The sequence below is a fragment of the Piliocolobus tephrosceles genome, chromosome 19 (assembly GCF_002776525.5).
Source record: "Piliocolobus tephrosceles isolate RC106 chromosome 19, ASM277652v3, whole genome shotgun sequence".
In the NCBI taxonomy this organism is placed as follows: Eukaryota; Metazoa; Chordata; class Mammalia; order Primates; family Cercopithecidae; genus Piliocolobus; species Piliocolobus tephrosceles.
This window is the reverse complement of record NC_045452.1, coordinates 21966458-21978619: the sequence shown is the minus strand read 5'-3', so window position 1 is coordinate 21978619 and position 12162 is coordinate 21966458. Positions and strand designations below refer to the sequence as shown.

Here is a 12162-nt window from a genome sequence, read left to right as displayed (position 1 = left end):
AAGGATTGGTTCTGCAGGATCTGAGATCCAAAATGGCAGTCGAGCTATCGACTCACCAGAGCCATAATGCTTCCCATACGAGAAGCCAGGTCTTATTTATTTCACCTTTTAATTATCTGGGGGAAAAGAAAATTTACAAAAAACATTTCAAAGAATCAAATAGCATTCATTCTATCATTCTCTGTTCTGCCTAAGAGAGCAGGTACCCTGCTCTGGTTCCTCCTCTCTGCAAACTGAATTAACCTGCCATTCATATGTTTACACAGTCCACACAAACAAGCTAATGGCAAAACATGCAAACTCTAGGTTTTTCTCTCCTCTTCAGTAAGACCAACTTTAGGAAATAGGTGTAAAATGAATCATCTAACAAGCAAAGCCCCCAAAAAGTGCTTTCATTTTCAGAAAAACAACAACAAAAATCAGAGCTCTGATTTTCCTTTAGGTCTACCACAATGCAACACTTCCTATCACTAAGGTAATTTCTGTATCTTTTCCCTTTAAATTCAAGCCGTTAAAAAATTTAGAGACAACTTTGCTCCAGACTACCTCTTTAATGTAATGTTTCCAATCCTTCTTATACAAAAGCTGGGTTTATATCATCAAAAAATTTACAGTGAACCTAAACAGTCACTTCTGTATTTATTACCATTACTAACATAACAACATTAATTTTTTAAAATAATAAAATCCTTGCTGGTTAGAGACAGAGGGCTTTAATTATCTTATGTATTCAAATGGAAAGTCTTTTTGTTAAATTAGCGTGAAAGTCCCTTCATCTACACACAATTGGCCCAAAGAAACAGGCCATTTTCAGCACAAGAGGCCAATCCATTTTAAGAGTGAATAAAGCTTTTGAAAGCACCACACACCCTCTTCCAGACTGTCAAATTTTCAAAATGGTCCAGCATTTTTTCCACTTTATCTTTTTTAACACTTTCAGGCCCAGTAAGCATCTCATAATTAGATTAATTAAAAAGGAAACAACAAAAAACACTGCTCCCTTCTGATCAAAATTATTCCATTTATGCTTAATTAGCTTTAATCCACGTCTACATATTTAATGATGGGGATATGACAATTCAACCTATTTGCATATTTTAAATGCCTTTTCTAAACTATACTTTGTAACAGATTTAGAAGAACAGTCTCTTTCTCATGCCAATATGCCACAGCATAAATCAGGAGGATACAAATTAGGAAAAAAAGAGAAAAGAAAACAAGGCCTCTCAGAGCCAGGGATGTGCTCAGGGGGGTGGAGTAATTTACCCAGGGGTGGGGGCAATTTACCCGCCACATCACAAACTACAATCCTTTCAGCCCACCAGACCGAGAAGCATTACATCACACTCTCACAATGATAGGGGGAGGAGGCTCTGAGAAAGCAAGTTTTCAGCTTTCTTTCCTCCCTGCTCTCAGGCTTCTAGAATCCTGCATTAGGAGTAATGGAATTTAACTTCAGGCACTGCACAGCTTCAGGGGTTACTAACAATCACATAGACTGCTACTTATACATGTGACCCTAAATGACCACTTCGCAGTGGATACATGCCAAAACAGGCAACCACACACCCACACGATGAATTTATGCTGAAAAGCCCAGTTATGCATCTGTGTAAAATTAAACAAAAATTTTATTTCTTGAGGAATGAATAAGGCTAATACACAGGGAGAACTGATAAATAATTTCTAATCGCGGTGAATAGCTGTTCATATCTTTAAAACACCATGTTTACAACATAGTCCTACCCTTTGGTTGAATCCACGATCAAAATAAAAGCGCATCTGGCTGCACATTTGAGAACACACACAGAGACCCAGTGCAAACGAGCGCGCGCAGAAAGGAGAGGGTGAGCCACATATTGCTTGGGAGGTTTTCAAGCAGGGGAATCTACAAACCCCAAACCTCCTGGTGTTCACCCGCCCCCAACCTGATGTTTAAAATGTATCAGGTCTTACTTTAGGTTTTACATCTCTCTAGGAAGGAGGGCCCAGTTTAAAAAATAAAAAGAGAGAAAAAGGCTTTCCCGTTCTAGGGCTTGCCCTCCCAGATCCTTTGTCGGCCTTAGCAGCCGAAAGAATGCAAACCCATTTATATTTATGCAAATTTTTGCAGCAGATTTAAGGGGGGAGGGGGGAGGTCTGTGTTTTTTAAAAACCTCTTTCTAAATAGCAAATTTCCAATTACTCGCAGCTTCATTTATTGCAAGATAGAAACGATGATGAAAATCTGCATATACATTAAAAGTGCAATTAAATCACTTCAAAATCTAAATATTTTAACACGTCTTTTCCATTTCTAAAATGCCGAACCAAAAGTACATCACGGGTCTGATTTACACAGATCCACGAAATGTCTGAAGCCAGTCTCCATGCTAGACAAATGTCGATTTGCAACACCACCAGTGAAAACGGTTAGACAAGATCCATATAAATCAATTGGTTTAAAAAAATTGAAAATATTTACCAACCTCATAAAGTGCAGCAGTGCTTAAATCCAGCAAATTGAGGCATACAAGGTAGAAATGGAAATGAAAAAAGGTCCAAAAAATGAATTCTTTTTGTCTATCTGTTTTTTTGTATTTTAAATATTCAGAAACCAGCAGAGACTCTGTCGGCCATTTTGGCTTGAACTAACTCTCTCTCACACACTCTCCCTCTTGCTCTCTCTCTCCCCCTCTGTCTCTAAAGGAAGCAGCTTTTTGTGACCTTCAAATAGAGGCAGATCATGTGACTTCGGGTAGGTTTGTCAATCAGGAAAGGGGAGGGAGCTGGAGCTGAGACTGCCTTAAAGGGGAAGCAGCCCTTTTCCACTCACTTTCATTTGTGAAATGCTGTTATCTCATACTCTCCGCCTACAGACACTGCATGTGAAAGTGGCAACAGCATAAGGGTAACAGATGAACAAAACAGAAAAACCTTTATTGGTTTATAGAAATATGCTCAGTTGCTAACGATTCTTACAGCTCCTGGATCTTCTCCTGGCTCGCTTGCTAGTTATTCTCTAGATGTTTGGGCAAGCACAGGCTGGCAAACTGCTCTGTACAAGGGGCTGAAACACAGCTCTACCAAACAAGAGGCTTCAGTTTTGAAAGACTGAGGTGAAATATAGGGCACGACTGATCTCTAAGAAGCTCCTAAAATGCATAGAAAAAGACTGAAAGAACCGCACAAAAGTATAAACTGAACTGCAATTCAGAAAGGTTAAGTGACTTATCCCAAATTGCACAGCTAAACAGCTGCAGAAAAGAGACTGGTTTCCCAATTCTGAACTCTACACTTACTATTTTGCCTGTATGTGTATTCAGTACCTCCTCCCCCAAACCCAAATAAAAACTATGCTTCAACATTGCAAACGGAGTTTCTCTGGGCTAGGGCAGGTCTGAGTCATCTTTAATCCCCTCCCCCACCGCAGGAGGTAGCTCTGCAGCCGAGGGAGACTAGGCATTAAATTAAAACCTACCTGGTTTCCACCACTCCTAATCCCTTCTCCTTCCCATATACATCTCCATTCCTACCCACCTAAGAAACCCAAGCTCGGTTTGCATCTCCAGCCCTGTGGCTCACAGGCTGTGTAACTTCAGTGCTAATAGCAAGTAAGTCCCTTACCCACCCTCCCACCCTGCCTGGCCTCAGTTTTCTCATTTGTAAGCGGGCGGAGATTGGGCTTTGCTAGATGGTATCTTTGGTTTCTTTCACCTCCGAAAACTCTGCACTTGGCTGCTTTCTTTGAATAGTTCCGTTCATTTTTTCCTGGCCATCTCAAAAGTTCGCCTCCACGCTGGGAAGGCTTATTGACCTTCGCAGTCCAGACCAGGCCCTCCTGTTAACACTCCCATAATATCTTTTACTACTTCTTTAGAGCAATGGTCATAATTGCAATTTAGTATTTACAAACGAATGTGTTTAATATTAGTCTTCCCCAGCAGACTGTAAACTGTATAAGGAAAAATACCACGTCTTCATTGCTCTGTGAGGCTCCACACCAAACCTCACATAGGAGCTAAATAAATGAATAAATCTATGACTTGGACCATATTCAGAAGGGCTAGGCTGAGTAGGAGGAAACCTGCCACCTGAATATAAACAATTTAGGGGAATGAGGGTCACATAGTTCCCAGAAACTCACATTCATCTATGTTTTAAGGACAGCTTCAGGAAAGAAAGTAACTAAAATGGTAAAAAGCGCGTGAGAGTGCCCTGTGACTATCGACTCCACCTATCTCTATAAACCAGAAAAGGGAGGATTCCCCAGTGTGCTTCTCCCATAAACTAGGCTGCCATGCCAGCCAGCAGACAACTGACGGATTCTAGAAACTCAGCTTTCCTTGAAAAGGAACCTATGAATGCCTGTAAAATCCCATACACTTGTTGTCATCCTGGCTTCTGGGTCTTTATACCGTCGCCTGCCTTTGCTTTTTCCACTCAGATATGAGGACAGGAAAAGAGCTGTTTCAGGGCAGGCAAAGGCCAATGCCTGGACAATCTGGCAGCCTGAATAGCTGTGGCTTAACAAGCTTCCACTGTCTTTGCGTGGCACTCAGTGGAATAGCCAAGCCCTGCACTTATAACTGAGATGCAGGAAAAAGCAGGAAACTCCTAGAATGGAAATTCTGATTATTTAGTCTATTTTTATCCTTCCAATACCTTCCAGATGAGTTACTGAAAGTTGTAGCAGGCTCGATTTGTAAAAATGTATGGAGACTGAACATCCGCCTTGTTTTAATTTGTGATGGACATGCTTTCTTTATGAAACTGAACTTTGCTAAGTTCCATTCCCCAGTGTAGAATATTATTGTATACAAATGTGTTGCCTTGTAAGTGTTAAACAGCAAACTGTATGAAAAGTTTGGAAACAGAACATATTTTAAATATAATATTGGTTATAATTTCAAATAATATGATGAATATATATATTCATATAATATATATATATATATATTTTCAGACACAGTCTTGCTCTGTCGCCCAGGCTGGAGTGCAGTGGCATGATAGCAGCTCACAGCAACCTCCACCTCCTGAGTTCAAGCAGTTCTCCTGCCTCAGCCTCCTGAGTAGCTGGGATTACAGGTGTTAGCCACCACGCCCAGCTAATTTTTGTATTTTTAATAGAGACAGGGTTTCATCATGTTGGCCAGGCTGGTCTTGAACTCCTGACCTCGTGATCCGCTCGCGTCGGCCTCCCAAAGTGCTGGGATTACAGGCGTGAGCCACTGCACCCAGCCACTGAATACTTTTTCCTTAACCTCCAGATCATCTTTTCTATGCAATACCTCTAAATTCAGTATAGTTAGTCTAACTGTTTATCTAAAAGAAACAAGTGCAAGGCCGGGTGCGGTGGCTCAAGCCTGTAATCCCAGCACTTTAGGAGGCCTAGACGGGCGGATCATGAGGTCAGGAGATCAAGACCATCCTGGCTAACATGGTGAAACCCCGTCTCTACTAAAAAAAATACAAAAAACTAGCCGGGCGTGGTGGTGGGCGCCTGTAGTACCAGCTACTCAGGAGGTTGAGGCAGGAGAATGGCGGGAACCCGGGAGGCGGAGCTTGCAGTGAGCTGAGATCCGGCCACTGCACTCCAGCCTGGGTGACAGAACGAGACTCCATCTCAAAAAAAAATAAATAAATAAAAGAAACAAGTGCAATAAATATATTATTTCTCCCTTGTGTTTCCAGGCATAATAGATTCTGTGATAGATTTATTATACTTTTTTCATATTAACAATTAGACAATGTTTTAAAATTATATTATTATGAGGTAAGGATACAAAGTAATAAAAATTATTATTGATATTTTATTTATTTATTTATTTTTGAGAGGGAGTCTCACTCTGTCGCCCAGGCTGGAGTGCAGCCAAAGTTAGAGGACTGCTTGAGCCCAAGAGTTTCAGACCGGGCAACAAACAGTGAGATCTTGCCTCTACAAAAAAATTTTAAACATTAGCCAGGCTTGGTGGGGTATGCCTGTGGTCCTAGCTACTCTGGAGGCTGAGGTGGGAGGATCACTTGAGCCTGGGAAGTCAAAGCTGCAGTGAGCTGAGATCACACCACTGTACTCCAGCCTTGGCGACAGATTAAAAAATATATATAATATGATATATGCATATGATATATGTATATGATATATCATATATATACACGTTTTGTTTTTGGGCACAGATATAAAGTAACAGCCAAAAAAAAAAGTAAACTGAATAAAACCCAAAACTGTATTTTGTTTTTTTTTTTTTTTTTTTTTGAGACGGAGTCTCGCTCTGTCACCCAGGCTGGAGTACACTGGCACGATCTCAGCTCACTGCAAGCTCCGCTTCCCGGGTTTATGCCATTCTCCTGCCTCAGCCTCCCGAGTAACTGGGACTACAGGCGCCCGCCACATCGCCCGGCTAGTTTTTTGTATTTTTTTAGTAGAGATGGGGTTTCACCGTGTTAGCCAGGATGGTCTCAATCTCCTGACCTCGTGATCCGCCTGTCTCGGCCTCCCAAAGTGCTGGGATTACAGGCTTGAGCCACCGCGCCCGGCTGTATTTTGTTTTAAGCAATTAAATAAATGTAGATAATTCTGTCAAAAATCTGATCAATTAAAAGAGAGAAGTCACAAACATTAGGGCTGAGAAGAGGATATCGTAACTGCAGATTTAGAGAAAATCTTTTAAATCATGCTAGAATTATGTGTAACTTTACATAAATAAACTTGAAGATTAAATAAGATGGATGACAGTCAAAAAATAAGATGGATGACGCCTGTGATCCCAGCACTTTGGGAGGCCGAGGTGGGTGGATCATGAGGTCAGGAGATCGAGACCATCCTGGCTAACATGGTGAAACCTCATCTCTACTAAAAATACAAAAATTAGTTGGGTGTGGTGGTGCGTGCCTGTAATCCCAGCTACTCGGGGAGGCTGAGGGAGGAGAATAGCTTGAACCTGGGAGGCTGACTGCAGTAACCTGAGATCGCGCCACTGCACGCCAGCCTGGCGACACAGCAAGACTCCGTCTCAAAGAAAAAAAAAAAAAGAAGACTCCAAACTCTGGACTCACCATTCATTCATGAAGTCAACAATCCTTATTTGTTGCACAATAATCCTTATTTGTATGATAGGACTAGACCCAGGGGCATACAAAAATGATTAATAACACTTCAAAGGACAGAGAGGCATTTTAATCTATAATTAAAATATAGCAAAGTATCATAATGAAAGTATAAATAGAGATATAACATGGCTGTGCTGTAGCAATAAAAAGGGTAACTGCTGGGAGAATAAGAAAAGATTTCACAGGGGAGGAGGTGAGGGTTTGAACTGAGTCTCAAAGAATGAGTAGGAGTTTGCCATGTAGAGAACCTAGGAAAGGCAAAGGCTTTTCCAAGTTTTACCAACTTCGGTACTACCAAACCATGACAAGGAGGTAGGCTGACAAGAAAAAATGTCAATGGGAGAGCTAAGCATTTCTGCTATTCTTACTCCCAACAAAGTCAGAAGATAGAAATAATAGCCAAAACTATGTTAGATCTCCAATGCAACCTAAATCCAACAATCTCTGGATTCAGTTACAAAATAGAATGTGAACATTCTATTTAAGTTAGAATGCTAGCAGGCCTTTTAGGGAACAGTTTTTCTCAAATTCCTTAGAATCGAACCTCAAAAGTTAAATCTGCATTTGGAGGAAGCCTTTCTTGACACTCCAGGCTGAGTCCAGTACCCCCACCTGTGTTCCAAGACACCTCGTACATACCTCCAAAGCAGCACCTTCATAGCCTATTATGGTTAACCACTTACTTGGCGTTTCCCCCTCTAAACAATGAACCTTAAGAGGGCAGGGTATGTAGCTTTTATTTCTGGGTCTAGTGCAGAAGAGAAATTCAATTAATATTGCTGAATGAATGAACAAATAAGCAAAGGAATGAATGGATGAATACTATGAGCCTAGGTACTTTTAGGCTGTAAAGGAAAACAACATGTATCCTACAGTTCAAAGATAAGACATATGCATGAGGCAGTCAACAAAAAAGTGTTAAGATAAAATTATTAACTGCATGGTTGTGCTCTAAGAGAGATGAGTTTGAAAATGGAGGCACTACGGCTTAGATCAGTTGGGTGTCAACAGATAGATAGGACCAGAATGGTTGAAACAGATTTGCTTTGCTCTGAAGCTAATTTAAGCTGCAGGCCCCTCAATTTCATGGGCCCCTCCTAAAGCTCTAGGAAGGATCCTAACAAAGTGCCCACTTATCCCTTATTTTTTGGTTACTGTTTTTTGTTTTTGGAGACCAGGTCTCGCTCTGTTGCCTCGGCTAGAGGGCAGTGGCACAATCATGGCTCACTGCAGCCTCAAACTGCCAGGTTCAAGCAGTCCTCCTGTCTCAAACTCAGCCTCCCAAGGAGCTAGGACTACAGGCATCCACCACCATGACGAGCTTTTTTTTTTTTTTTTTTGGTAGCAGTGGGAATCTCCCCATGTTGCCCATGCTGGTCTCGAATTTTGGGCTCAAACAACCCTCCCACCGTGGCCTCCCAAAGTGCTGGGATTGAGCCATGGCACGTGGCCCAAAACTTTTTATTGTGGTAAAAAAAAAACAAAACAAAACATAAAATCGATCATCTTAACCATTTTTAAGTTTATAGTTCAGTGGCATTATGTATATTCACTCTGCTGTGCAACAGGTCTCCAGAACTTTTTCATCTTGCAAATCTGAAATTCTGTACACATTAAACAATAACTTCATTTTTTCCCCTTCCCTCAGCCCCTGGCAACCACCATTCTACTTTCTGTCTCTAAACTGACTGCTCTAAGTACCTTGGATAAATGGAATTATATATTAATAGTATTTGTCCTTCCACACCAGCTTTCTTGCCAGTATGGTTCCCCTTGTGTCAGTGGACTTAAGAGTTACTTCAGTCATTCTGGAGACCCCCTAAGGAGACCTTCAGTTGAGGATACCTTTGTTTTGGGTTCAGTGGAATAAACTAAATGTATGTGGTTTTCATGAACCTGTGTATGGCTGTGATAATGTTAACCATCAATGTACAAAGAGCTGTTACTAGGTGAACTCACTCTGTATCATGACAGAAATAGGCAGGGCCAAATTATGTTGTAATATACATATGTCAATTATGTTGTAATATACATATGCTATTTCAGATTAGCCAATGTACAAGAAACAGTGAAGCCCGGCAATTTCATAGTGCATATATAAAAGATACTCAATAGAGGTTTTCCCAAAACTGCTAACAATTTTTTTTTTTTTTTTTTTTTTTTTTTTGAGACAAAGTCTTACTCTGTTGCCCAGGCTGGAGTGTGGTGACACGACCTCAGCTCACTGCATCCTCCACCTCCCTGGTTCAAGTGATTCTCCTGTCTTAGCCTCCTGAATAGCTGGGATTACAGATGTGTGCCACCATGCTCAGCTAATTTTTGGATTTTTAGTAGAGACAGGGTTTTATCATGTTGGCCAGGCTGGTCTCAAACTCCTGACCTTGTGATCTGCCCACTTCGGCCTCCCAGAGTGCTGAGATTACAGGCATGAGCCACCGTGCCCTGCCAACAATTTTTTTTTTTTTGTTGTTGAGACTGAGTCTCGCTCTGTCGCCCAGGCTGGAGTACAGTGGCCGGATCTCAGCTCACTGCAAACTCCGCCTCCCAGGTTTACGCCATTCTCCTGCCTCAGCCTCCCAAGTAGCTGGGACTAAAGGCACCCGCCACATCGCCCGGCTAGTTTTTTGCCTTTTTTTTTTTTAGTAGAGACGGGGTTTCACTGTGTTAGCCAGGATGGTCTTGATCTCCTGACCTCGTGATCCGCCCGTCTCGGCCTCCCAAAGTGCTGGGATTACAGGCTTGAGCCACCGCGCCCGGCCCCTGCCAACAATTTTACAAATTTATATGATGTTACCAGTAACAAGTTGTGAGGCTGAATGGAACTTATCTAATTAATCACAAAAAACACATTTTGGTAAACCATGCTATAGGAAGCACTGAATTATTTACCTATTCTCTTTTTAGAAAATATCACAGAATAGGGAGGGATGATCAAAGAGTATAGTACAGGCAAAAAATGTAGGTGAAAACGTTTCACAGCCATGTGTTAGGCAACCAATTAATACAAATATTACATTGTTTTTCTGAATTTTGTGGTATTTAATTTTTTTAAGTTGCCATTTTTGTGATTTATCTCCTCTTTGTAAATATTCACTTTTGAACCTAGTTTTGTCTTTGAAATTAATTTGCTTTTTCTTAAAGACTATTCCCACAAAAGTCGGATTTGCAGCTAGTCAGAAAGAAGGATTTCTTTGCCTGCCCAGAGACATGTAAGGCAGAAGGAAACCAGACGTGCGTAGAAGACCTTCAGGAGAGCCCCTGGGAGGAGCACAAGTTCCTTTGAAAATATGCATAGACAGGCTAATAGCATCTTAGGGAGGCCCTTAGAAGCAAAGAAAACGTTCAGGCTTGGTTGGAAAGGCATTTTCTGAAAGAAAAAAACAAAAAAACAGTAACTGATAACTGGCTGATATAGTTTGGCTGTGTCCCCACCCAAATCTCATCTTGTAGTTCCCATAATCCCCGTGTGTTGTGGGAGGGACCCAGTGGGAGGTAACTGAATCATGGGGGTGGTTACCCTCCTGCTGTTCTTGTGATAGTGAGTTCTCAAGAGATGTGATGGTTATAGAAGGGGCTTTTCCCCCATTGCTCAGCACTTCTCCTTTCTGCCGCCAAATGAAGAAGGACATGTTTGCTTTCCCTTACTCCATGGCTGGAAGTTTCCTGAGGCCTCCCCAGCCATGTGGATATGTGAGTCAATTAAACCTCTTTCCTTTATAAATTACCCAGTCTCAGGAAGTTCTTTATTTTATTTATGTATTGATTGATTTTTGAGATGGAGTCTTGCTCTGTCACCCAGGCTGGAATGCAGTGGTGCGATCTTGGCTCACTGCAAGCTCTGCCTCCTGGGTTCACACCAGTCTTCTGCCTTAGCCTCCCGAGTAGCTGGGACTACAGGCGCCTGCCACTGCGCCCGGATAATTTTTTGGTTTTTAGTAGAGACGGGGTTTCACTGTGTTAGCCAGGATGGTCTCGATCTCCTGAACTAGTGATCCACCTGCTTCAGCCTCCCAAAGTGCTGGGATTACAGGCGTGAGCCACTGCGCCCAGCCAGGAAGTTCTTTATTAGCAGCATGAGAAAGGACTAATACACTGGCCTATAAGTAGGATGCTTAAGGAGAAAATGATAAAATCAGGTCTGTTGGAACATATTCAAGAAAGGACTGAATCTAAAGTTGATGACTGGACATGGTGGCTCATGCCTGTAATACAAGCACTTTGGGAGGTTGAGGTGGGAGGAATGCTTGAGCCCAGGAATTCAAGACCAGCCTGGCAACATAGTTAGGCCTTGTTTCTACTAAAAAAAAAAAAAAAAAAATTAGCCAGGTATGGTTGTGTGTGCCTGTAGTACTAGCTACTCCAGAGGCTAAAGTGGGAGGATTGCTTGAGTCTAGGAGGTGGAGGCTGCAATAAACCATGACCATGCCACTGTACTCCAACCTGGGTGACAATGAGAGATCCTGTCTCAAAAAGAATTTTTTTTGGTTGAGGCTGCAGTGAGCCCAGATTGCACCATTGCACTGCTTGGGTGACAAAGTGAGACCCTGTCTCAAAAAAAAAAAAAAAAAAAAAGGTGGGTGGGGTGGGTGCAGTGACTCACACCTGTAATCCCAGCACTTTGAGAGGCTGAGGTGGGCGGATCATCTGAGGTCAGGATTTTGAGACCAGCCTGGCCAACACGCTGAAACCCTGTCTCTACCAAAAATACAAAAATTAGCCAGGTGTGGTGGTGGGCATCTGTAATCCCAACTACTTGGGAGGCTGAGACAGGAGAATAGCTTGAACTTGGGAGGCGGAGGTTGCAGTGAGTGAGCTGAGATCGTGTCACTGCACTCTAGCCTGGGTAGAGTGAGATTCCATTTCAGGAAATAGACAGTTTTGCTCTTGAGACAGTTTTGCTGTTGTTGCTCAGGCTGGAGTGCAATGGCGTGATCTCAGCTCATGACAGCCTCCGCCTTCCAGGTTCAAGTGATTCTCCTGCCTCATCCTCTCTAGTAGCTGGGATTACAGGCATGTGCCACCATGCCCAGCTAATTTTGTATTTGTAGTAGAGACAGGGTTTCTCCATGTTGG

At 42.2% G+C, this 12162-nt stretch overlaps 1 protein-coding gene across 10 annotated transcripts in view; it reads right to left on the bottom strand.

Moving 5' to 3' along the window:
• Positions 1-12162, bottom strand: part of TNRC6B (trinucleotide repeat containing adaptor 6B) — a 289062-nt gene that overhangs the window by 158261 nt on the left and 118639 nt on the right. For 2 of the 10 annotated variants that reach the window (XM_023221926.3, XM_026448461.2), the window contains exon 1: positions 2469-3564. The exons of 7 other annotated variants lie outside the window; for them this stretch is intronic. Coding sequence is in view for 2 of the 3 variants with exons in the window: in XM_026448461.2 (XP_026304246.1) it covers positions 2469-2473 (5 nt within the window). In the remaining variant the exon portion in view is untranslated. Of the gene's footprint in view, positions 1-2468; positions 3565-12162 lie in introns of those variants that run through there. One more of the 10 variants, XM_026448464.2, reaches the window with a different exon arrangement.